The following is a 27,165-nucleotide window of genomic DNA, read 5'->3' on the forward strand; positions in this document are numbered from 1 at the left end:
CATAACATTGTATCAATCGCATCTGCTAGAAAAATGACAGGATGGATAATGAGAACCTTCAAAACTAGGGAGGCCAAGCCCATGATGACACTCTTCAGGTCACTTGTTCTATCTAGGCTGGAGCTGTATAATCCTCCGGGTTTAGCACTTCCCCTTGATTATAATAATAATCTATCTAGGCTGGAATATTGCTGTACACTAACAGCACCTTTCAAGGCAGGTGAAATTGCTGACCTAGAAAATGTACAGAGAACCTTCATGGCGCGCATATGCTGTATAGCCCTTGTGGCTTAGCGCTTCTTTTTTTGATTATAATAATAATAATAATGGCGACGGTAACAAACTTCATTCTATTAAACCGAGCATAGGTTACTGGCCGTCTTCTTGTCATCAGTGCCGAGGTTGGGAGACCACTCTCTCCCGCCTTCGCAGTCCCCTCAAGGAAGGTTCCTTGATGTTGGTGAGGGGCTCTTGATTTAGGGAATTGGATCTGTGCTCCAGTTCCCCGAATTAAGCCTGAATGCCTTCCACATCCCCCCCCCCCCCCAGGCGCTGTATAATCCTCCGGGTTTAGCGCTTCCCCTTGATTATAATAATAATAATAATCTGCTAGAAAAATGACAGGATGGATAATGAGAACCTTCAAAACTAGGGAGGCCAAGCCCATGATGACACTCTTCAGGTCACTTGTTCTATCTAGGCTGGAGCTGTATAATCCTCCGGGTTTAGCACTTCCCCTTGATTATAATAATAATCTATCTAGGTTGGAATATTGCTGTACACTAACAGCACCTTTCAAGGCAGGTGAAATTGCTGACCTAGAAAATGTACAGAGAACCTTCATGGCGCGCATATGCTGTATAGCCCTTGTGGCTTAGCGCTTCTTTTTTTGATTATAATAATAATAATGGCGACGGTAACAAACTTCATTCTATTAAACCGAGCATAGGTTACTGGCCGTCTTCTTGTCATCAGTGCCGAGGTTGGGAGACCACTCTCTCCCGCCTTCGCATTGGCCACACTCGTCTTACTCATGGGTATCTCATGGAGAGGCACCCTGTTCCTCTCTGTGAGCAGTGTCAAGTTCCAGTATCGATTAGCCACATTCTGTTAGACTGCCCCCCCTCAAGGAAGGTTCCTTGATGTTGGTGAGGGGCTCTTGATTTAGAGAATTGGATCTGTGCTCCAGTTCCCCGAATTAAGCCTGAATGCCTTCCACATCCCCCCCCCCAGGCGCTGTATAATCCTCCGGGTTTAGCGCTTCCCCCTTGATTATAATAATAATAATAATGTTAGACTGCCCTCTCTATCAACGAGCACGCAGAATTTACCTCCAACGTCGTCTTCGTTCTCCTACTCTCTCTTTACCTTCCCTTCTTGCTGATGGACCCTCCTTTAATCCTGACTCTCTCATTGACTTCTTGACAACGACTGATTTACTCCACAAACTCTGATGATACTTTTCGCACTCCCCTCAGCCCTTTCTGGTTCAGTCTCTTGCTGCCCTTTACCCTTTCACCATCCACTGCCCCGCTGTTATCCGTAACCTGTTGCTCATCCATCTCCCTTTTGCCACCTGATGCCCTCGCTTCCTTCCTGCCCTGCAGCGCTGTATAGTCCTTGTGGCTTAGCGCTTCTTTTTGATTATAATAATAATAATAATGGCGCGCATAATGGAGATAAAACACCTCAATTACTGGGAGCACTTGAGGTTCCTAAACCTGTATTCCCAGGAATGCAGGCGGGAGAGATACATGATTATATACACCTGGAAAATCCTAGAGGGACTAGTACCGAACTTGCACACGAAAATCACTCGCTACGAAAGCAAAAGACTTGGCAGACGATGCAACATCCCCCCAGTGAAAAGCAGGGGTGTCACTAGCACGTTAAGAGACCATACAATAAGTGTCAGGGGCCCGAGACTGTTCAACTGCCTCCCAGCATACATAAGGGGGATTACCAACAGACCCCTGGCAGTCTTCAAGCTGGCACTGGACAAGCACCTAAAGTCGGTTCCTGACCAGCCGGGCTGTGGCTCATACGTTGGTTTGCGTGCAGCCAGCAATAACAGCCTGGTTGATCAGGCTCTGATCCACCAGGAGGCCTGGTCACAGACCGGGCCGCGGGGGCGTTGACCCCCGGAACACACTCCAGGTAAACTCCAGGTATACGTGACGTAATAACATACTATAATTATAAATATACAGCAGTAACTAGGAACACGTTTCACTTAATCTCTGGAGGCCCCTGGGCTGCTGCCCCTAAAGCCTATGCCATACTCCGGCCCTGTGCACGTGTCTTATTAACCTGCCGTTATTGTATACCACTAAGTTCTCGCTAAATGGTTATAACTACGACTATAATTTTTAAAGGGGTGAATCGGTAAGCCAGCGGCAGGCCTCGGTCAGATGACCAGGAGCTCCAACGGTGGGGTGTTGGTGAGGTGCTCTTGATTTAGGGAATTGGATCTGTGCTCCAGTTCCCCGAATTAAGCCTGAATGCCTTCCACATCCCTCCCAGGCGCTGTATAATCCTACGGGTTTAGCGCTTCCCCTTGATTATAATAATCCAACGGTGGGTCATCATGTAAGACCCGCGTCAGGAAACGCTTGTATTAATGTTGGTAGAATTACCGATAATATGTAGAGTGGAGGCAAGTGCAACTAATGTGTCATTTTATTGTGGCAACGTTTCGCTCTCCAGGAGCTTTGTCAAGCCGTAACAAACAATACATGGACACAGATGGTATATGTAGGCTTAATGAGGTGTAGTACTAGTGGTAGTAGTAATACAGTATGGTAAAACAATCAACTTGCACATGAGTGAAAGGTTATAAAAGCTGTTACTTGGGTACCATAAAGAAATATGTTGGTTTAGCGCTTCTTTTTTATTATAATAATAAAGAAATATGTCTAACCTATTTTTATGCTACCCAGTAATAGCTTTTATAACCTTTTACTCATGTCTCACGAAATCGTAATGACACGATTGCAAACAAACCATACCACGGGTGGGGATAGAACCCGCGATCAGTCTCAAAACTCCAGCCTGGAGTTTTGAGACTCTGATCGCGGGTTCTATCCCCACCCGTGGTATGGTTTGTTTTACTCATGTGCAAGTTGATTGTTCTACCATATTGTATTACTACTACTACTACTACGCTATATATACCCTCTGTGTCCATGTATTATTTGTAATGGCTTGATAACGCTCCTGGAGATTAGATTTTTAGATTTTGCCACCGAAGTGGCTAGTTTATTGTGCACCCCATATCCATTCTGTGGACGGCAGCGCAAGAGCATATGGATACACAAAAGGCCTACGAACTAGGCCCCAAAGGGTTAACACTCCTGGAGAGCGAAATGTTGCCACAATAAAATGTCACATTAGTTGCACTTGTCCTTTTACTCTACAGGAAACGCTTGTCCTGTTTCCTAAACTAGCCTAACAGACCACTAACATGTGTGTCAATAGGCCTACTGCAGTGTTCAACTGCTCTTATGTTCCTATGGCTTCGGGAATCATCGCCCCCGTGGCCTACCTGTTAACATACTGATCAGTCAGGTTTATTAGGAAATTACTTCGGAAACGTCTTAGGTTTCCTCTTGAAGACTTATAGGTCTATTTTTAATCCCCTCGTATGTTTGATGGCAGGACGTTTAGAAGTCTTAAGACCCTTTATATTTATCGAATTATCTCTTGATGTGCTTATTGCACTCGTGCTTTTAACCGGGAGTAATGGATGTGATAAGATTGGTGAGTATACTGTCATGGTTGGTTTAATGGTATGGGAAAGTAGGGAGGATGAAGACGGTTAATAATAAGAGGAGCTGGTGGCCGCCTGCTGACCCTCACTTGCCTCACACACTCAAGTCAACAAATATGGCGGCGTGTATGGCAAGGCAGGCTTAGTTGTTGATGTTATGAAAGCTTCCATGAGGCCATAGCACACTAGCTGTACTTTAAGGTGAGTGACAGCTGCACAGATGCAGTCTGTGATTGTGCGAGCATGGATTATTGACTTGAAAATGACCGGGTATGGAAGTAATTAGGTTTCAGGAGGAGGGTATTTCAGGCATACGCCCCCCAGCGTCACTAGTCCAGCGCCGTAATATCTGCCACTAGCACAGCTATACACCAGTATTTTTCTGAATGCTACACTGAAAAGTGTTCTGTACTTTAACCCGCCAAGTACTACAAATATCACTGCTTTGGACAGCTAGGTAAAGCTTGGCACTCTTCAAATTGTGATGCTTTACAAAAAATTATACCCAAACTGTATCGTATTTATTAAAACTTGAATTTTTTTTATTATATTTTTTGTTATTCTGGAGGCTGACAAGGTTTGTATAATTTTTATTAGACTATAATTTACAAGTCAGCAAAAGGTAAATTAAAACAAGTCAGCCTGACTGGCTATTTGAACAGTGTTGTAGTTTCTTTTGTACATCACTTGGTTCTATATTTGAATTGGATCATGTGTAAAAGTTTTTATTTAAGTAAAAGCCAGTTAATATTTTTAAAGGTAGGATTCTGGTGCATGTAGAAGTATAATGTTGAATTCACTATGACAGCTATAAATCACTGTCTGACCTTTTTGGGTTATCCTAGGTAGTTTACTCTGTGTGATAATTGTACTCATGTGTACCTTGTATGATGATTGGTAGTAATACTAACAATACTTATGTAAATGAACACACATGTAACCTAATGAGACATTTACTAGGGTAATCTTTTTCTCTTCCATGAGCTTTATCAAATACAGTGGACCCCCGGTTTACGATATTATTTCATTCCAGAAGTATGTTCAGGTGCCAGTACTGACCGAATTTGTTCCCATAAGGAATATTGTGAATTAGATTAGTCCATTTCAGACCCCCAAACATACACATACAAACACACTCACATAAATACACTTACATAATTGGTCGCATTGGGAGCTGATCGTAAATAGTGAGCTTATATAGGAGGGAGGGTGGGATATTAGTTGCAGCAGTAGTAATAGTGGAGGTGTCTCAAGTAATGGCAGTGTGACATGTATGAGGCCAGAATCTGAGATAATAAAAACTCCCTTTATTCTGCATTAGTCTCATCAGGTTGTATATGTGTTCTTTACTTAACAAATACATGTATATTCTTAATTTTTGGGTGAATGTACATTACATAAGATTTTGTTCGGATTTTTAACCCGGAAGGTTAGGCACCCAGGATAACCCAGTAAAGTTAGTGCATCATCGAGGACTGTCTTATTTCCATTGGGCTCCTTTAATTTTCTCACCCCTCGAGATGTAACCCCAACAGTCGACTAACAGCCAGGTATCTACTTACTGCTAGGTGAACAGGGGCAGCAAGTGTAACTAAACAAGCCTGGCATTTCATCTGTGCCAGGAAGCATTCCCAGGGCCTTCAGTATGTGAAATGAGGACACTATCAATCAAGACATGAGGTTAAGCTAGCCTAAAGTTTTTTAGGATAACCTAGCAAAGCCAGCCAATATAACTTATTTCTACCAGCAATGAATGTGAGTACAGTGGAACCTCGACTTAGGAGTTTAATCCGTTCTTTGACCTAGCTCGTAACTCAATTTGCTCATACAGTGGTACCCCGAGTTTGGGCCATAATTTGTTCCAGAAGGCTGTTTGAGTGCAGTTACCGAACGAATTGGTTCCCATGAGGAATAATGTAAATTAGAGTAGATCATTTCAGACCCCCAGAAATACTTAAAAAAAGCACTTCCAATTATACACTTATATAATTGTTTGAGTTGGGAGATGGACAAAACTCGGGCTGCCACTGTATATCAAATCAATTTTCCTCATTTAAATTAATTGAAATGCCATTAATCCGTTCCAGTGGAATTCCTGCTCTCGGGAGGCAGAACAAAATACTTCAGTTTAACACTAATATCAACTATGGCATATTTATCTATCACAATTGATCTAATATGACATAATAAGCAATATGAATAACATAGAAACATGATACAGTGGTACCCCAAGTTTCAAATAGCTCCCAGCTCGAACAATTATGTAAGTGTATTTGTGTAAGTGCATTTGTAAGTGTATTTTTGGGGGTCTGAAACAAACTAATCTAATCTACATTATTCCTTATGGGAACAAATTCGTTCAGTATTGGCACTCGAACAGCATTCTGAAATGAAATAAGTTCAAAACTCTAGGTACCACTGTATATACTCTAGAATGAATAATATATGTCATTATGTGATGAGTGGTAGCAGCCATTCCTGCTGCTGCTCTGACCATATCTTCCCATGCTCTTATAAGAGAAAACGGAGTGTTTGCGAGGCGAACTGAACTAGATCACTAGTTTCATAAGGAAAACACTGAAACAATGTATTTATAAATAAGAAATATTGTATAAAAACACAATAAAACATAATAGAGAATGTAAAGAAATAAACTGGTTTTTAAAGTGTATGCACATATTTACCTTGGAGGAGAGATGTTGGCAGAGGTTGAGGGTGGAAAAGATAGGCAGAGTGGCATATGCTATCAGTGGCCCTATAAACAACAACATTGGAGGAGTTCGTTTCGTCCTTTTTCTATCGCTTAATCGCTTAACTTACTTGCTACACCCTTAATGCTACACTTTATCGCTGAACTTAACTACTACAATTTTTTTTTTTTTTCACTTGGCTGGCACTATAGGCTTTATCAACTCCTGCTTTAGTATCGTACATATGATAGAAGTACTACGCTCGTACTGCCTGGCCAGGCCCACAGCCTGCACACCTCACTTGTGTTTATGATTTCATGCTTTAATTCCATGGACATCATCCTCTTTTTCTTCTCAGCACTGTCCTTTGCACTTACTTTCTTAGGACCCATGGTTAGAAAAAAAGAAATTTGGCAAAATAACTGCACAAAACTCAAGCAAAACACAAATGCTTCCACGGCAAGGTAAACACGTGCACTGCTGAGGGATGTTGTGGCATTTGCTGCGCCAACTAGTGGCAGCGTTCCAAAGCTCATTATTATTACAGTGGACCCCCGGTTAACGATATTTTTTCATTCCAGAAGTATGTTCAGGTGCCAGTACTGACCGAATTTGTTCCCATAAGGAATATTGTGAAGTAGATTAGTCCATTTCAGACCCCCAAACATACACGTACAAACGCACTTACATAAATACACTTACATAATTGGTCGCATTGGGAGGTGATCGTTAAGCGGGGGTCCACTGTATTATTATTACTATTATTATTATATTGGGGAAGCACTAAACCCATAGGATTATACGGCGCCTGTGGGGGGGAGGGGATGGAAGGTATTTAGGCTTAATTTAGGGAACTGGAGCACAGATCCAATTCCCTAGATCAAGAGCCCCTCACCAACATCAAGGAACCTCCCTTGAGTGGGAAGTTCGCCCGTAACTCAGATTTTGGCTCGTAACTCTGAGCAAAAAATCGACCGAGCGATGGCTCATATCTCGAAAAACTCGTATGTTGGGGCACTTGTAAGTTGAGGTTCCACCATATATATATTAGCTCTTTTCACCACAGACCCTAGTAATCAAATAATTGGAGCAATTTATAGAATGTGCAGGTGACCCACGGCCTGGTAGGCAACGCTCTCACTTCACGTGCTGAGTGTTCTTGGTTCACTTCCCGGCTGGGTGGAAACATTGAGCATGTTTCCTTACACTTGCTGTTCCTGTTCACCTAGCAAGCAAGTAGGTACCTGGGTGTTAGTCAACTGGTGTGGGTTGCATCCTGTGGGATAAGATTGGAGAACCACAATGGAAATAAGACAGTCCTCGATGACACACTGACTTTCTTGGGTTTATCCTGAGTGGCTAATTCTCTGGGGTTAAAAATCCAAACAAAATCTTCTCTTTTATCTCATACCAATGTACCAAGCTTCAGTGGTAATCTTAAGCATGATGATAAATAAAAAATAAATACTGTATGGACATCATCTTTTCCCAGGTAGACATATTTGTGACTTGATAAAGCCCACTGTTTGGGCAAAACTTTGTCTATGAAGGATCACATTATACTACATTTCTCTTCTCTTTCCAGTGCATTGCATCAATGATTTATACTATTTCACACCAAAAATTGCTTATTAATTGCTGGTGATATCAACATGATTCTTTTGCTATATAAAAGGATTATGTCAAGCTTCCTTAGAAAGTATGTGTCCTTGCCTCCTAATATTTAATAGTCTCGCACTTACAAAAGTGTCTAGAATCATAGATATCTGCTTGTGTTCTTGATCATATGTGAAGTACTGTAATAGCACATTATTATCATGGATATGACCTCCAATTACTATCCAATTTTTCTAATATCCATCTTTACAAAAACTGCACTTGAAACAAAAAAAAAATAATCTAAGGCTTTTAATTTTTAAGTGATTTGCTGAAACATTGCAACATCTGGATATAATACCTGTGCAATTGCTTTGTATATAATGATAGGTATTTTAGCTGTGGTACTAGTTGTATTTCTTAGTGATTTTATTATTGTGGTTATTTCTGAAGTGATAGTAGCCAAGTAAAAGGAATTTGGGTAACTGCCTGTTAGACAACTGCTAATGTTGGTATGGGCCTCTGGAATATTGTTTAGAAGATTAGTTCCTACTAGAGACAAGTTATTATGCTTGTTCACATCATGGATAACTATGAGGCAGGGGGGAGGATTTTTTAAGTTCTTTTTATATCTTCTTCAGAATCATTAAATCTAATCTAGTTGAATAGTAATTTTATCTGGACTTCCTAATTTTATTTGTGATGATCTCACAGTAATGCATTTTTTCCTTGGAAAGAAAACACTCTACTTTCCATTTTCACATATTGTTTAGACTGATCTGAGCAAACATTTTGTTAGCCAAAGGTAATTTTGCCTTGTTTGTTATTTGCACTGACTTTTGTGAGCAATGTATACTGTGAAACACTATTTTATAATGTTGAGGAAGTTTTCTACTCCAGAAAATATATTACAATTGAGATTCAGCTCCTTTTTTCCAGTTTACATGTTTAAAAGCATTACTTAACCCCTTCACTGTCCATGCCATAGTTCTACGGGTTTGCAGTCTGTGCCATAGTACTACGCCATGAGCTCAGCTCACTCAGATAAGCAGTGAGTGGTAAATTTGTGCTAGATATGAGAGAACGGGTCGATGCGGTAAGTGTGCACCATATAAAAATAATCCTACCCCATGCAGTGCATAACTGGATAAAAAATGGCAAATGTGTTATTGGTTTAAAATAGTGACTTTGTGGTGTATTTTTGAATGGTTTTTATGGTTGTATTCTCGGTTACTTGGTCTCGTTTGATAGAATGGAAAACATTACTGTCAGCTGTATAATGTACTGTAGGGTGAAATAGCCCAGAAATGCATTACAGAATTTATGCACACTCCAGTACAACCATTGACTTCATTACCAGAACCTCTACCATCCACCTCAGCCCAGTAGGGCCACAGCATAACTCTCCACTCTCTTCGCAATCAATGACAAACACCAGCACCCACAATTTAAGGTAAGAAATATAATTTCTGTTGCATTTGTAGTCTTAAGCACTAAAAACATAATACATCATGACATTGAACAACAATTACATATTCACTTTTATTTTTGTAAGATCTGGAGGTCTAAAAAAAAGTTGGGCTTTTTTGGGGTTCCCAGGAACGTAACCGTATTTTTCTCATAAGTTCTTTAGTTTACCTAACACAGCATTTTCAGGAACGTAACTACCATATACAGTGGTCCCTCAATAATCGTCTGGCCTGAAAGTCGTCCATTTCGGAAATAGTAATGTTATTTTGTCTAAACATTGGCTCGCAAATGGTCCGTTAACTCGCTAATCGTCTTTCGTCCTGGATGCGTACTCGTGGCTCTGAGCCGTTCCCAGCCGGTGTGTCATTGTTTACCAGTGAGTGACGGTCCCCTCACGTGTTCATACGAAATATTTCATAATACTATTCCATTCATTTTAGTGCTTGCAAGTGCTAAATAAGCTACCATGGCTCCAAATAAAGCTCCTAGTGCCAAGCCTTTGGTAAAGAAGGTGAGAAATACGATTGAATTTAAGAAAAACATCATTGAACAATATGAAAGTGGCGTATGTGTGGGTGAACTGGCCAGGATGTATAACAAATCCTGTACAACCATATCTTCCATCATAGCCAAGAAAAAGGAAATCAAGGAAGCTGTTGTTGCAAAGGGGGTAAATATGCTGACAAAAATGAGATCACCAGTACTCGAAGATGTTGAGAAGTTATTATTGGTGTGGATAAATGAGAAACAATTAGCAGGAGATAGTCTTATGACGTCGCTTATTTGTGAAAAGGCTAGGCAGTTGAATGGCGATTTGGTAAAGAAATTGCCTGCAACTAGTGGTGATATGAGTGAATTTAAGGCCAGCAAAGGCTGGTTTGAAAGATTTAAGCATACTGGCATACACAGTGTGATAAGGCATGGTGAGGCTGCCAGTTAAGACCAAAAACCAGCTGAAAAATATGTGCAGGAATTCAAGGAGTACATAGAGGCTGAAGGACTGAAACCTGAACAAGTGTTCAATTGTGACGAAACAGGTCTCTTTTGGAAGAAAATGCCAAAGAGGACCTACATTACTCAGGAAGAAAAGGCACTGCCAGGACAAGCCTGTGAAAGACAGGCTGACGCTCATGTTCTGTGCTAATGCTGGTGGAGATTTCAAAGTGAAGCCGTTACTAGTGTACCATTCTGAAAATCCCAGAGTGTTCAAGAAAACAATGTTATGAAGAGTAAATTGTGTGTGTTTTGGAGATCTAATAATAAGGCATGGGTCACAAGGGACATTTTTGTCGAGTGGTTCAATGAAGTGTTTGGCCCTAGTGTGAAGAATTACCTCCTGGAAAAGAAATTGAATCTCAAGTGCCTCCTAGTAATGGACAAAGCACCTGCTCATCCTCCAAACTTGGATGACCTAATTCTGAAGGAGTTTGGGTTCATCACAGTAAAGTTCTTGCCCCCGAATTCCACTCCTCTCCTCCAGCCCCTGGACCAGCAGGTCATTGCAAACTTTAAAAAACTCTACACCAAAGCAATGTTTGAAAGGTGCTTTAATGTGACCTCAGACACTCACTTGACCCTACGAGATTTTCGGAAAGAACACTTCAGTATTCTCCATTGCATAAGCCTTATAGGTAAGGCTTGGGAGGGAGTGACTACCAGGACTTTGAACTCTGCTTGGAGAAAATTGTGGCCAGATTGTGTCCACAAGAGAGATTTTGAAAAGTTTGAGGTGGCCCCTGATAAGCCTATGTCAGTTGTGAACTCTGTTGTGGCACTGGGGAGTTCCATGGGGTTGGATGTGAGTTTGGAGGATGTGGAAGAGTTGGTGGAGGACCACAACGAAGAGCTAACCACTGAGGAGCTGCAAGAGCTTCAGCAGGAAGAGCAACAAATCGCAGCTCAGAATCTTGCTGCGGAGGAGGAGGAAGAGAGATGGAAGAAGTTGCCTTCTTCAGAAATTAAGGAGATTTTTGAAATGTGGGGTAAGATGGAAAGACTTATGGAGAAACATCACCCTGAGAAGGATGTTGCAAGCCATATCAGCAACTTGTACAGTGAGAGAGTCTTGGCCCATTTTAGGGAAGTTTTAAAGAGACGCCAGAAACAAAGCTCTCTGGACAGTTTTTTTGCGAAACAGGACTCCAGTGACTCTCAAGCTGGTCCTAGTGGCATTAAGAAACAGAGAAGAGAAGTAACCCCAGAAAAGCACTCGGTACCTGAGGTATTGATGGAAGGGGATTCCCCTTCCAAACAGTAATTCAGTCTCTCTCCTCCTCCAGTCTCCGTACACTAAGAAGAATCGCCAATAAAGGTAAGTGTTATGCTGTTAATGTTTCATTCATCATGTGCCATTGTATTGTTTTTGTACTACATCTATATTTCATGTAAAAAATTTTTTTGTTTTAATACTTCTGGGTGTCAGGAACGGATTAATTGTATTTACATTATTTCTTATGGGGAAAAATGATTCGAAAATCATCTATTTCGATAATAGTCCCACTTCCAGGAATGGATTATGGACGATAATTGAGGGACCACTGTATTACAAGGGTCTACTGTAGAGTGGATCCCCGAGTTTCGGCCATAATCCGTTCCAGGAGCTAGGCCTGAAGTTGAAGCAATATTTCCCATAAGAAATACTACTGTAAATCCAGTTAATCCATTCCACCCAAAAATATTCGCAAAAAATTAATTTTTTAAAGAATAAATACTATAGTTTTACATACAGAAAACAATGAGAAATAAATATAAAGCACTAATTTTAATGGATAAATGAACATTTAAATCAGTTTTACCTTTATTGAAGACACTTGTTGGCGTTTGAGGGAGGCAGGACAAGATAGTCCTTCAGTATGACACTAATATCAACTCTACGGCTTATTTATCTATCATACTTCATCTAATGTGACATAAACAATATTAATAATATAGAAACGTAACATATACTCTAGAATAAATACGTCGTTACGTATGTTGTGTTTTTGGGTGTATAAGGGCCACTGAGAGCATAAGCAGCAGCAGACGGCAGTGTTTTCAGTCGCCCTATATACCTCGAACAACAAGGGAGGAGTTAAGTTTCATGTCGTCATTTTTTATTGTTAATCGCTTAACTTACTTGCTACTTTGTTAATGCTACACTTTATTGCTGGCTGGCATTATAGTCTTTATGGACTCGTGTTGCTTTAGTATCGTACATATCATAGAATCACTGAATCACTGAAGAAGGCACATTCCCCCCTCTCTCTTCCTCCTCCACTTTGGTACTTTGCTAAAATTTCTTTCTTCAATTCTATCATGTTTATCACTTTCTTTGCCAAAGGGCCCATGGTGGCTTATTTCAGTCACAATCAATAAACAAGCACTAAACATAATGAAGTTATTGTGAAATGTTGGGATGAGCACACAGGGTAATGTTCACTCAAGGATAAACAAAGCTTGACTGGCGGACAGGTCTGGTACACCGGCCAAAACACGGGGCACCGGGTGAAATTCGGGACAAAATTTAGCCAAAAAAAGCAGTCTAAACTCGAAGTGGCCGATACTCAGGGTGGCCAAAACTTGGGGTTCCACTGTACAGTGGACCCCCGCATAGCGAACGCCTTGCATAGCGAACATTCCGCATAGCGAACGCTTTGATCGCTAAAATTTTGCCCCGCATAGTAGACAAAAACCCGCTCAGCGAACTTCGTCCGAGACGCGTCCAATGTGCGGCCTCAGCCAGCCTCACATGTGCCGCCTGTCCCATTGTTTACCAGCTAGCCTCCGCGGTAACATTCAAGCATACACTCGGAATATTTCGTATTATTACAGTGTTTTCGGTTCTGTTTGTTGAAAATAAGTGACCATGGGCCCCAAGAAAGCTTCTAGTGCCAACCCTGTGGTAAAAAGGGTGAGAATTAGTATGGAAATTAAGAAAGATTTTGAAGGGTTTGGGGCTAACCCTGAGAAGCCTATGCCAGTTGTGGAATCCATTGTGCCTACTTCAAAAATTAAGGAAATGTGTGCACAGTGGGTTGAACTGCAAACCTTTATGGATGAAAATCACCCTGACACAGCTGTTGCAAGGCGTGCTGGTGACTATTTCAATGACAATGTTATGGCCCATTTTAGACAAATCGTAAAGGAACGGGAGGTACAGAGCTCTATGGACAGAAAGAAGTCCAGTGACTCTGAAGCTGGTCCTAGTGGCATTAAAAGAAGAAGGGAAGTAACCCCGGAAAAGGACTTGCCTCCTCAAGTGTTAATGGAAGGGGATTCCCCTTCTAAACACTAACACTCTCTCTCCCCTCCTCCCATCCCATCAATCATCACCAGATCTTCAATAAAAGTAAGTGTCATGTAATTGTGCATGCCTTTTTCAGTTTGTGTGTACTAAAATTAACATTTTTTTGTGGTAAAAAATTTTTTTTTTCATACTTTTGGGTGTCTTGCACGGATTAATTTTATTTCCATTATTTCTTATGGGGAAAATTAATTCGCATAGCGAACATTTCGCATAACGACCAGCCCTCTTGCACGGATTAAGTTCGCTATGCGGGGGTCCACTGTATTTTGAAATTTGTGTGAAACTGGCCAAATTACCAATTTGATCACTGAATTGGGTAGTTGAAATAGTTAATTGGGTGGTTTTTTATGCTCAGTTAATGAAATGGAAGACATTCTAGTAAATAGCTATGAATTTAGTCAATTGGAACAATGTAATGGGCCTAAAATTGGGGTCAAAGTGGGCAAAAATCGTTGACGCATGAATATTGCTAGTGCACCAAAATTTGCAAAAGTGTAATTTCATAAATGTTCCATCAAATTTTGTGCTTTTTGTTTTATTACCTTCAAGAAAAGATTCTGTGCCATTTCATAAGAAAAAAAAAAAAGGGAAATTTCTTGGACACTGTGGGTAATTTTCAAAGGACCCCAATGGAAATAGAAATAAGTCACTTTGTCTGATTTTTTTTTGGGTTATCCTAGGTTCTCTACTCATATGCTCCTATGTATGATAATCTATGTAACTGTATGCTGCTATGTATGATAATCTATATAACTGTATTTGTATACCTGAATAAACTTGCTCATTGGGGGTCTGGACACTTAAAGGGTTAAAATGGAGGGTAAGTGTTATATAGGAGAGGCCTGGGGACATGATTAATGAACAGAATGCAAACAGTGTTCATTTTGGACCTTGTTTTAAATTGGAATTCATTAAATTTTGTGCAGAATTGGCCAAATTACCAAATTCTGTACAGTGTCGAAAAATTCAGATAGTTGAATGGGCAGTTTCTTATGCTCGGTTGATAGTGGAAGGCATACTAGCAAAATAGCTGGGAAGTGGGTCAAATTGAGCTTAACCCCTTCAGGGTCCAAAGCCCAAATCTGAAGTGGTGCCCCAGTGTCCAAGAATTTAAAAAAAAAAAATTTGTTATTTTTTCTTATGAAATGGTAGAGAATCTTTTTGTGAAGGTAATAAAACAAAAAGTACGAAATTTGATGGAAAATTGACGAAATTATGCTCTCGCGAATTTTGATGTCAGCGATATTTACGAATCGGCGATTTTGCCGACTTTGACTCCCATTTTAGGCCAATTACTTTATTCCAGTCAACCAAATTCTTAGCTATTTCACTAGCATTACTTCTATTCTATCGATTGAGCACAAAAAATCGCCAAGTCAACTGTTTCAACTACAAATTAAAGTGATCAGAAATTGTTAATTTGGCCAATTTAACACAAAGTTCAAAATATTCCAATTTCAAAATAGGGTCCAGAATAAACAATGTAGGTATTCCTGGAACTAAACTAACATTTCCTCTGTTCATTAGTTACGTTTTGAGGCTTTACAAATGAATTCCATTTTGATTTTTTATTCACATAATGAATTTTTATTCACACCAAAAAATAGAAGATTTACTGTTATGCAATACTGTAATAATTGTATAAATATCATCACCATATTTGTGAATGCATATTAGACCCACCAGCTTGCGTGTATTAGACGTGTGAGGTCGTTTGCTTTCTCTTGAATATCGGCAAAAATTTAACATTTCTGCTACTTTGAGCTCAGTTTCAAGCCATTTCCAGTGCTAAAACCAATCAAAATCATCTCTATTTCTGTAATATGTCTTCCATTCTATCAAATGAGACCAAGAAATCACAAATACAACTATTGCATAAAAATCATACGAAAAAATTTTGCCCCGCATAGTGGACATTGCAAATTCGCTGGGTTTTAATCGCTTCTATTGTGGGCAAAAAACGGCAATCATGATTTCTGTGTTTTCGAGATCGCAAGTGATTTTTCTTATTGGTGTGGATAAATGAAAAACAGCTAGCAGGAGATTATACACAGTGTGCTGCAGCAAAGGTTGGTTTGAGAGATTTAAGAAGCGTAGTGGCATTAGTGTGATACGGCATGGTGAGGCTGCCAGTTCGGACCACAAAGCGGCTGAAAAATATGTGCATGAATTCAAGGAGTACATAGAAACTGAAGGACTGGAACCTGAACAAGTGTTTAATTGTGATGAAACAGGCCTGTTCTGGAAGAAAATGCCAAGCAGGACCTACATTACTCAGGAGGAAAAGGCACTCCCAGGACATAAGCCTATGAAAGACAGGCTTACTTTGTTGATGTGTGCCAATGCTAGTGGTGATTGCAAAGTTAAGCCTTTATTAGTGTATCACTCTGAAACTCCCAGAGCGTTCAGGCAAAAGAATGTCCTCAAGGATAATTTGTGTGTGCTGTGGAGGGCAAACAGTAAGGCATGGGTCACTAGGGAATTTTTCTATAACTCCCCAATGTGAAAGATTACCTAACTGAAAAGAAATTAGACCTTAAGTGCCTCCTGGTGTTAGACAATGCCCCTGGTCATCCTACAGACGTGGCAGAGCGACTTTATGGGGACATGAGCTTCATTAAGGTGAAGTTTTTGCCTCCTAATACCACTCCTCTCCTGCAGCCCATGGACCAGCAGGTCATTTCCAACTTCAAGAAACTGTACACAAAAGCTCTGTTTCAAAAGTGCTTTGAAGTGACCACAGACACTGGATTGACTCTATTTTGGAAGGATCACTTTAATATCCTCAGTTGTGTAAACCTTATAGGTAAGGCTTGGGAGGGAGTGACTAAGAGAACCTTGAACTCTGCTTGGAAGAAACTGTGGCCAGAATGTGTAGACAAAAGGGATTTTGAAGGGTTTGAGGCTAACCCTGAGAGGAGTAGTATACCAGTTGAGGAATCAATTGTGGAATTGGGGAAGTCCTTGGGGTTGGAGGTTAGTGGGGAGGATGTGGAAGAGTTGGTGGAGGAGGACAATGAAGAACTAACCACTGATGAGCTGATAGATCAACTTCAAGCAAGAGGCCAGACCTGGGGAAACTGGTTCAAAGGAGGGGAGAGAGAAATTGAATTGCCTACTTCAAAGATTAAGGAAATGTGTGCAAAATGGCTTGAAGTGCAAACCTTTTTTGATGAAAATCACCCTCACACAGCTATTGCAAGCCGTGCTGGTGACTGTTACAATGACATGTTGTGAACCACTTTAGACAAATCATAAAGGAACGAGAGGTTGGACAGATATGTTGTGCGAAAGAAGTCCAGTGACTCTGAAGCTGGTCCTAGTGGCATTAAAAGAAGAAGGGAAGTAACCCCAGAAAAGGACTTGCTACCTCAAGTCCTAATGGAAGGGGATTCCCCTTCTAAACACTAACACACTCTCTCCCCTCCTCCCATCCCATCAATCATCACCAGATCTTCAATAAAAGTAAGTGTCATGTAATTGTGCATGCCTTTTTCAGTTTGTGTGTACTAAAATTAACATTTTTTTGTGGTAAAAAAAATTTTTTTTCATACTTTTGGGTGTCTTGCACGGATTAATTTTATTTCCATTACAGTGGACCCCCGGTTAACGATTTTAATCCGTGCAAGAGGGCTCATCGTTATGCGAAATAATCGTTATGCGAATGAATTTTCCCCATAAGAAATAATGGAAATAAAATTAATCCGTGCAAGACGCCCAAAAGTATGAAAAAAAATTTTTTTTACCACATGAAATGTTAATTTTAATACACACAAACTGAAAAAGGCATGCACAATTAAATGACACTTACTTTTATTGAAGATCTGGTGATGATTGATGGGATGGGAGGAGGGGAGAGAGTGTGTTAGTGTTTAGAAGGGGAATCCCCTTCCATTAGGACTTGAGGTAGTAAGTCCTTTTCTGCTAATGCCACTAGGGCCAGCTTCAGAGTCACTGGACTTCTTTCGCACAAGATATCTGTCCATAGTGGCCACCTCTCGTTCCTTTATGACTTGCCTAAAACAACATTGTCAGTCACCAGCACGGCTTGCAATAGCTGTGTGAGGGTCATCCATGATTTCACTGCCACTTTGCACATTTCCTTAATCTTTGAAGTAGGCAACTTCTTCATTCTATCCTCAGGTGTGGCCTCTTGCTGTTGAAGTTGATCTAGCAGCTCATCAGTGGTTAGTTCTTCATTGTCCTCCTCCACCAACTCTTCCACATCCTCCCCACTAACCTCCAACCCCAAGGACTTTCCCAATGCCACAATGGATTCCTCAACTGGCACAGGATTCTCAGGGTTAGCCTCAAACCCTTCAAAATCCCTTTTGTCTACACATTCTGGCCACAGTTTCTTCCAAGCAGAGTTCAAGGTCTTCTTTGTCACTTCCTCCCAAGCCTTACCTATAAGGTTTACACAATTGAGGATATTAAAGTGATCTCTCCAAAACTCTCTTAGAGTCAGTTGAAGGTCATTACAAAGCACCTTTCAAACAGAGCTTTTGTGTACAGTTTCTTGAAGTTGGAAATAACCTGCTGGTCCATGGGCTGCAGGAGAGGAGTACAGATCTGTTTTATGTGGTGCACACATACCACATAGATGTATTCTCTCATATCTAGGCCCAAATGTACCACTCACAGTTTATCAGAGTGAGCCGAGCTCATGACGTAGATCTACGGTTTGGACCCTGAACGTAAAGCCGTAGATCTACGGGACGGACCCTGAAAGGGTTAAAATAGGGCTGAAAGTAGGTGAAATCACCAATGTGCTAATTGTGACCTGTCTACCAACTTTGTGCCTGCATAATTCCACAAGTTTTCTTTCAAATTTTGCATTTTTCATGTCATTACCTTCAGAAAAAGACATACTTCTACCTCAGACAATAAATAATTTTTTTTTATCACATGACTGACATCGCTTAATTTTGGGTGTTCATTATGGTGAAAGGATTAAATACTAACGATCTCTACTCTGAGATCAAACACACTCGCCTAAATCTGCTGGATGCTCAATCCTCTGACACTCAGAGCCACCTTTACCCCTCCTCCCTTCAACCATTCCTGGGGCAACCTCTTCCCTGCTATCTTTCACATAAACATTTATACACTCTCATCATCCTGCCCCCCTTCCATCCTTTCTATAGTCCCAAACCACCTTGACAACCCCTCCTCACCTGAATTTTACCCTTGTTGACCCCATACTGTCTTCCAATTTCTAAGTGCATTCTGTGCAAAATATTTACATTATACATTGCTCTCAAACATGATATATCGACTGCCTCTAGCTTCCTCCTCTTTGCAATGTTCAAAACCATGCCTCACACCCACCCACATGACATATTTAGTTTTAAAATGATACCAAACATAGAAGTGTTTAATATTGCACTTGATACCAAACATAGAAGTGTTTAATATTGCATTTGAGTTTTTCATGCCAAGTTTAACATTTATGAAATTGTCCTACAGAAATACTGTACTGTAGTTCTTTATAACAGGAAATAATACTTTTCATAGTACTCTAACTCTGCATAGACATATTTTTGCAAAGTTTTTTTAATTTTTTAATCTAAGAATTGGTAAACCGACTTGGAACAAATAATTAGAGCTTGTTATTTGATGTGTAGGTGAGTTGAACAAACTTTCAAGCAGCATCATTAAAACAAGTACTGTACTTTGGATAGGTTTAAAAACATTATTTGGTGTGTGTAGGAGCTGCACAGCATGAGCCAGTGGTCTTGGTTCAGTGTTCCTTTACCCATGTATGCTTACAAGTATGAATAAGTGGATGTACAAAGGTCCTGCATATTACAAGCCAGTAGGTCTACTGCAGCGATCTTCTGTTCCTATATACATATTGTACTTATTCTTTGAGTAATAGCAGCATTCAATTTGAGTTTGCATCACAACAGGAAGATGGCTTCATGGTGGCCAGGATGGAGCTGAAAGTGTGGGTAGAGGGTATTCAGCGCATTGTGTGTGGGGTCACAGACACCACCACCTGTCAAGTAAGTCTTTGAACATTAAGTATAAAACCTTGGGCCATTCTAAGTAAAAATACCATTATGTGAACTATAAATATTATTCTATAATTGAGATTTCTGGGAGGGAATTCCAGATTTTGGGTCCTTTTACGAACATTGAATTTTTACAAAAATTAAGCCTGACAAAGGGTACGTCATAGAGATTTTTCTCTAGCATTATGTCTATGGGTTCATTTGCAACTTACCAAGGGACTGCTTCAGATCAATATTAATACAGTATTAGAATTTATTGTTCTGTATATGTAGGATGCAGAGTAATAGGAGTGAAAGTTTTGTAAGTAGATTTTGGTCTGTGAAGAGTAGAACAGTATGTTTTCCTTATAAAGTTAAGCACAGTGGCACTCATAATGTGGTGTAGACTTGTACCACTAAAGAGAGAGAGAGAAGATAAAATATAGAAAAACTCCCTGTGCAAGCAAAGACAAAGAATGCGTCATACAGTGTTCAAGAAAGACAACCATCAGTGGAATTGAAAATAATCTAAAATACTGTACTTCATTTCACATGTAAACTCTTCAGGCAAAAACCACATTTAATATTCAGCTCTTGCTTAAAGGAGATGAAACTGTCCTTGATTACAACACAGAAATAAGTGAAAAACTGAAATCACTATACAACTGTGTTCAGTGAGCTGGTAACCAGACTTAAGACTGACAATATAAATGAAAATAATTTTTTTATTTCTGACTGTACTTGCATCAAAGTTTACAGTATGTTTGGTTATAGTTTTGGTATAACTGTAGTAAAAAGGCAATTTGATAAAATTGAATGTCCATAAGAAAGTCACTTATTATACATAACATTTCAGGCAAATTAATCCTGGAACTTACATATTATAGAACCTAGTCCTGGTCATAGTATATAATTTTAGGACATTACAGAAAATTTGCATCGAGTTTGTATCAAAGCAATGATGTACCTTTTATGGAGGGGTTGAATTACTTCCATGACAGTACTGCATGAGTATTTACAGGAATTTAATGGATAAAATATTAAGAGGTGGTTTTAAGTGTTATTAAAGCTGTTGACAAACAGGAAACTTTTGGTATGATCAGGCACTGCGTTCCATATTTTTGGGCTTTTTATTTGCCTGGAGTTTCTGAGCATGTTCAGTCATGCTTGTGGGATATCAGATACTTATTCCTTGTATATTTTGTGTGTGCATGTTTTTTTTTTTTTTTATCACCTATATGTACTCAACTATATATGGTTGTAGGGGTTGAATCACAGCTCCTGGCCCCACCTCTTTGCTAGTCACTACTAGGTCCACTCTCTCCCTGTTTCAAGAGCTTTATTGTACTTCCTCTTAAAGCTGTGTATGGATCCTTCCTCCACTACTTAACTCTCCAGATTGTTCTACTTCCTGACAACTCTGAGGCTGAAGAAATACTTCTAACATCCATATGACTCATCATGTGTGTGTGTGTGTGTGTGTGTGTGTGTGTTTGAGAGAGAGAGATTAATTAATTTTATGTATGTACTATACATATATACAAGATACCTCCTACATTTATACACACATGTAATGCCCCCTTCATTTTTAAAATAATATCTAGGATGTGGTTTATGCGCTGGCTCATGCTACTGGGAAGACTGGCCGCTTCACACTTATTGAGCGGTGGCGTAACAATGAACGCCTGTTAGCTCCCAATGAGTACCCACTTAAGGTAAGTAAACTTCACAAATTAATTTATGTTATTGTGGTAACGGTTATATATATATACTGCATATTTTTAGCAGCCTTGTTTTTGGTGAAAGACCAAATAATAGGTTTTGGCAGAAAACTAGAAACCCACTGTATTATTGATGAAAAATTTGATAATTATCATGGTGGAAGTCTAGATATCTATTCTTGAGAAAAATTACGTAACTACATTCGTGAGTAAAATGTACAGATATCCAGAATATAGAAATTTTCAAGGGGAAAACATGACCACTATCTTCTTGCAAGTTCTGTGCGGTCCTGTGGGCTGCTAACTATAACAGCCTGGTTGACCAGGCAGTCACCAAGGAAACCAGGCTTTAAGCCACTGGGATAAATCTCATACCAGGTGAATTTAAAGATAATTATTGTGAGATTCATACTTTTTCTGGCATAGTACTTTGTGCTTGTGAACTTGCTGCATTCAAACTGATGAGTTGACTTTGATGTTGTGGTGTACATTAAATTGGGTCAAGTTTCATTTAAATTTTTTGTATACAGTGGATCCCCGGGTAATGTAATTAATCCATTCCAGAGAGATTGTCTTATACCGAATCTGACTTAATCTAAATTAATTTTCCTCATAAAAAATGGAAATCCGATTGTTCCGTTCCAGACTCCCAAAAGTATTAAATAAAATAATTTTTCTACATGAACTATACATTTCCCTACAAAGAAAACAATGAGATGTGCAGAGTAAAAACATTACTAAAATGACGCCTTTATTGAAGACTTATTGATGAGATGGGAGAAGGAGAGAGGATGGAAGGGGAATAACCTTCCATAAAGACTTCAGGTAACAAGTCGTTATCTGGGGTTACTTCCCTTCTTTATTTTTTAATGCCACTAGGACCAGCTTCGGAGTCACTGGACCCATGGGACACAAAATATCTGTCCAGAGAGCTCTGTTTCTGGCATCTCTAAAATGGCATCCATAAAATGGGACACAATTTTGTCATTGTAGATGTTGCCAGCACGGCCTACAACAGCTGTGTGAGGGTGATGTTTGCACATAAGAAAGCAAGAACAGTGCAGTAGGCCTGTTGGTCCATACTAGGCATGTCCTTCACAAACTATCCCACTAACAAAATCGTATTTGCCCAACCAAATTTTCAGTGCTTCCCAAGCAATAAGCTTTGATAATTTTATTCACTCATGCACAAGTCCTGCTCAAATCAAATTGTGTGTGTGGGGAAAGTACCCTGGCTGGTGTGTGGGAAGTACCCTAGCTGGTGTGTGGGGAAGTATCCTGGCTGGTATGTGGGGAAGTACCCTGGCTGATTGGGGAAGTACCCTTGCTGGTATGTGTGTGTGTGTGGGGAAGTACCCTGGCTGATGTGTGGGGAAGTACCCTTGCTGGTGTGAGTGTGTGTGTGTGTGTGTGTGGGGAAGTACCCCGGCTAGTATGTATGTGGGGAAGTACCCTGGCTGGTGTGTATGTGGGGAAGTACCCTCACTTGTTTGTATGTGGGGAAGTACCCTGGCTGGTGTTTATGTGGGGAAGTACCCTGGCTGGTGTGTGTGTGTGTGTGTGGGGGGAAGTACCCTGGCTGGTGTGTGTGGGGAAGTACCCTGGCTGGTGTGTGTGGGGAAGTACCCTGGCTGGTGTGTGTGTTGGGAAGTACACTGGCTGGTGTGTATGTGGGGAAGTACCCTGGCTGGTGTGTGTGGGGAAGTACCCTGGCTGGTGTGTGTGGGGAAGTACCCTGGCTGGTGTGTGTGTGGGGGGAGTAACCTGACTGGTGTGTGTGTAGGGGGAAGTACCCTGGCTGGTGTGTGTGTGTGTGTGGGGGGAAGTACCCTGGCTGGTGTGTGTGGGGAAGTACCCTGGCTGGTGTGTGTGTGGGGAAGTACCCTGGCTGGTGTGTGTGTGTGGGGAAGTGCCCTGGCTGGTGTGTGTGGATCCCTGGCTGGTGTGTGTGTGTGGGGGGAAGTACCCTGGCTGGTGTGTGTGTGTGGGGGGGGAAGTACCCTGGCTGGTGTGTGTGTGTGTGTGTGTTTGTGGGGAAGTACCCTGGCTGGTGTGTGGGTGTGGGGAAGTACCCTGGCTGGTGTGGGTGTGGGGAAGTACCCTGGCTGGTGTGTGTGGGAAAATACCCTTGCTGGTGTGTGTGGGGAAGTACCCTGGCTGGTGTGTGGGGAAGTACCCTGGCTGGTGTGTGGCTGGTGTGTGTGAGTGGGGAAGTACCCTGGCTGGTGTGTGTGTGTGGGGGGGGGGGTAAAGTACCCTTGCTGGTGTGTGTGTGTGTGTGGGGGGGAAGTATCCTGGCTGGTGTGTGTGTGGAAGTACCCTGGCTGGTGTGTGTGTGTGTGTGTGTGGGGGGGAAGTACCCTGGCTGGTGTGTGTGTGTGTGTGTGGGGAAGTACCCTGGCTGGTGTGTGTGTGTGGGGAAGTACCCTGGCTGGTGTGTGTGGGGAAGTACCCTGGCTGGTGTGTGTGTGTGGGGGGAAGTACCCTGGCTGGTGTGTGACGGGAAGTACGCTGGCTGGTGTGTGTGTGGGGAAGTACCCTGGCTGGTGTGTTTGTGTGGGGAAGTACCCTGGCTGGTGTGTTTGTGTGGGGAAGTACCCTGGCTGGTGTGTGTGGGGAAGTACCTTGGCTGGTGTGTGTTGGGAAGTACCCTGGCTGGTGTGTGTTGGGAAGTACCCTGGCTGGTGTGTGTGGGGAAGTACCCTGGCTGGTGTGTGTGGGGAAGTACCCTGGCTGGTGTGTGTGTGGCTGGGTGTGTAAGTAACCTGACTGGTGTGTGTGTGGGGGGAAGTACCCTGGCTGGTGTGTGTGTGTGTGGGGGGAAGTACCCTGGCTGGTGTGTGTGGGGAAGTACCCTGGCTGGTGTGTGTGGGGAAGTACCCTGGCTGGTGTGTGTGGGGAAGTACCCTGGCTGGTGTGTGTGGGGAAGTACCCTGGCTGGTGTGTGTGTGGGGGGAGTAACCTGACTGGTGTGTGTAGGGGGAAGTACCCTGGCTGGTGTGTGTGTGTGTGGGGGGGGGGGAAGTACCCTGGCTGGTGTGTGTGGCTGGTGTGTGGGGAAGTACCCTGGCTGGTGTGTGTGTGGGGAAGTACCCTGGCTGGTGTGTGTGTTGGGAAGTACCCTGGCTGGTGTGTGTGGGGAAGTACCCTGGCTGGTGTGTGTGGGGAAGTACCCTGGCTGGTGTGTGTGGGGAAGTACCCTGGCTGGTGTGTGTGTGGGGGGAGTAACCTGACTGGTGTGTGTGTAGGGGGAAGTACCCTGGCTGGTGTGTGTGTGTGTGTGGGGGGAAGTACCCTGGCTGGTGTGTGTGGGGAAGTACCCTGGCTGGTGTGTGTGTGGGGAAGTACCCTGGCTGGTGTGTGTGTGTAGGGAAGTGCCCTGGCTGGTGTGTGTGGAGGGAAGTACCCTGGCTGGTGTGTGTGTGTGAGGGGGAAGTACCCTGGTTGGTGTGTGTGTGTGTGGGGGGGAAGTACCCTGGCTGGTGTGTGTGTGTGTGTGTGTGTGTGGGGAAGTACCCTGGCTGGTGTGTGGGTGTGGGGAAGTACCCTGGCTGGTGTGGGTGTGGGGAAGTACCCTGGCTGGTGTGTGTGGGAAAATACCCTTGCTGGTGTGTGTGGGGAAGTGCCCTGACTGGTGTGTGGGAAAGTACCCTGGCTGGTGTTTGGGGAAGTACCTTGGCTGGTGTGTGTGGGAAAGTACCCTGGCTGGTGTGTGTGTGTGTGGGGGGGAAGTGCCCTGGCTGGTGTGTGTGTGTGTGTGGGGGGGAAGTACCCTGGCTGGTGTGTGTGTGGGGGAAGTACTCTGGCTGGTGTGTGTGTGTGTGTGTGGGGAGGGAAGTACCCTGGCTGGTTGTGTGTGTGTGTGTGTGTGTGGGGGGGGGAAGTACCCTGGCTGGTGTGTGGGTGTGGGGAAGTACCCTGGCTGGTGTGTATGTGGGGAAGTACCCTGGCTGGTGTGTGTGTGGGGAAGTACCCTGGCTGGTGTGTGGGGAGGTATCCTGGCTGGTATGTGGGGAAGTACCCTGGCTGGTGGGTGTGGGAAAGTACCCTGGCTGGTGTGTGTGGGGAAGTACCCTGGCTGGTGTGTGTGGGGAAGTGCTCTGGCTGGTGTGTGGGAAAGTACCCTGGCTGGTGTGTGGGGAAGTACCTTGGCTGGTGTGTGTGGGAAAGTACCCTGGCTGGTGTGTGTGGGGAAGTACCCTGGCTGGTGTGTGTGGGGTACCCTGGCTTGTGTGTGGGGGGAAGTACCCTGGCTGGTGTGTGGGGAAGTACCCTGGCTTGTGTGTATGGGGAAGTACCCTGGTTTGTGTGTGTGGGGAAGTGCCCTGGTTTGCGTGTGTGGGGAAGTACCCTGGCTTGTGTGTGTGGGGAAGTACCCTGGCTTGTGTGTGTGGAAGTATCCTGGCTGGTGTGTGGGGAAGTACCCTGGTGTGTGTGTGGGGAAGTACCCTGGCTGGTGTGTGTGGGGAAGTACCCTGGCTGGTGTGTGTGGGGAAGTACCCTGGCTGGTGTGTGTGGGGAAGTACCTTGGCTGGTGTGTTGGGAAGTACCCTGGCTGGTGTGTGTGGAGAAGTACCCTGGCTGGTGTGTGTGGGGAAGTACCCTGGCTGGTGTGTGTGTGGAGGTACCCTGGCTGGTGTGTGTGGGGAAGTACCCTGGCTTGTGTGTGTGTGGGGAAGTACCCTGGCTGGTGTGTGTGTGGGGAAGTACCCTGGCTGGTGTGTGTGTGGGGAAGTACCCTGGCTGGTGTGTGTGTGGGGAAGTACCCTGGCTGGTGTGTGTGTGGGGAAGTGCCCTGGCTGGTGTATGTGGAGGGAAGTACCCTGGCTGATGTGTGTGTGTGGGGGGGAAGTACCCTGGCTGGTGTGTGTGTGTGTGTGGGGAGAAGTACCCTGGCTGGTGTGTGTGGGGGGGGAAGTACTGTGGCTGGTGTGTGTGTGGGGGAAGTACCCTGGCTGGTGTGTGTGTGTGTGGGGGGAAGTACCCTGGCTGGTGTGTGTGTGTGGGGAAGTACCGTGGCTGGTGTGTGTGTGTGTGTGTGTGGGGAAGTACCCTGGCTGGTGTGTGGGTGTGGGGAAGTACCCTGGCTGGTGTGGGTGTGGGGAAGTACCCTGGCTGGTGTGTGTGTAGGAAAATACCCTGGCTGGTGTGTGTGGGGAAGTGCCCTGACTGGTGTGTGGGAAAGTACCCTGGTTGGTGTTTGGGGAAGTACCTTGGCTGGTGTGTGTGGGAAAGTACCCTGGCTGGTGTGTGTGGGGAAGTACCCTGGCTGGTGTGTGTGTGTGTGTGGGGAAGTGCCCTGGCTGGTGTGTGTGGAGGGAAGTACCCTGGCTGATGTGTGTGTGGGGGGAAGTACCCTGGCTGGTGTGTCTGTGTGTGGGGAGAAGTACCCTGGCTGGTGTGTGTGTGGGGGAAGTACTCTGGCTGGTGTGTGTGTGGGTTGAAGTACCCTGGCTGGTGTGTGTGTGTGGGGGGAAGTACCCTGGCTGGTGTGTGTGTGGGGGGAAGTACCCTGGCTGGTGTGTGGGTGTGGGGAAGTACCCTGGCTGGTGTGTGTGGGAAAATACCCTGGCTGGTGTGTGTGGGGAAGTGCCCTGACTGGTGTGTGGGAAAGTACCCTGGCTGGTGTTTGGGGAAG

The 27,165-nt window shown here is 43.1% G+C and overlaps 1 protein-coding gene across 7 annotated transcripts in view; it reads left to right on the top strand.

Moving 5' to 3' along the window:
- Window positions 1-3,726: 3,726 nt before the first annotated feature.
- The window catches only part of RASSF8 (ras association domain-containing protein 8), a 76,442-nt gene continuing 53,003 nt past the window's right edge, over window positions 3,727-27,165 (top strand). For 4 of the 7 annotated variants that reach the window (XM_070094169.1, XM_070094171.1, XM_070094170.1 and 1 more), the window contains exons 1-3: window positions 3,727-3,759; window positions 19,723-19,818; window positions 21,411-21,521. In XM_070094169.1, coding sequence (XP_069950270.1) covers window positions 3,742-3,759; window positions 19,723-19,818; window positions 21,411-21,521 — 225 coding nt within the window. In that variant the 5' untranslated portion in view covers window positions 3,727-3,741. Of the gene's footprint in view, window positions 3,760-3,816; window positions 3,971-4,076; window positions 4,227-19,722; window positions 19,819-21,410; window positions 21,522-27,165 lie in introns of those variants that run through there. The other 3 variants (XM_070094172.1, XM_070094174.1, XM_070094173.1) reach the window with 3 other exon arrangements.

Source organism: Cherax quadricarinatus, chromosome 44 (genome assembly GCF_038502225.1).
Source record: "Cherax quadricarinatus isolate ZL_2023a chromosome 44, ASM3850222v1, whole genome shotgun sequence".
Taxonomy (NCBI): domain Eukaryota; kingdom Metazoa; phylum Arthropoda; class Malacostraca; order Decapoda; family Parastacidae; genus Cherax; species Cherax quadricarinatus.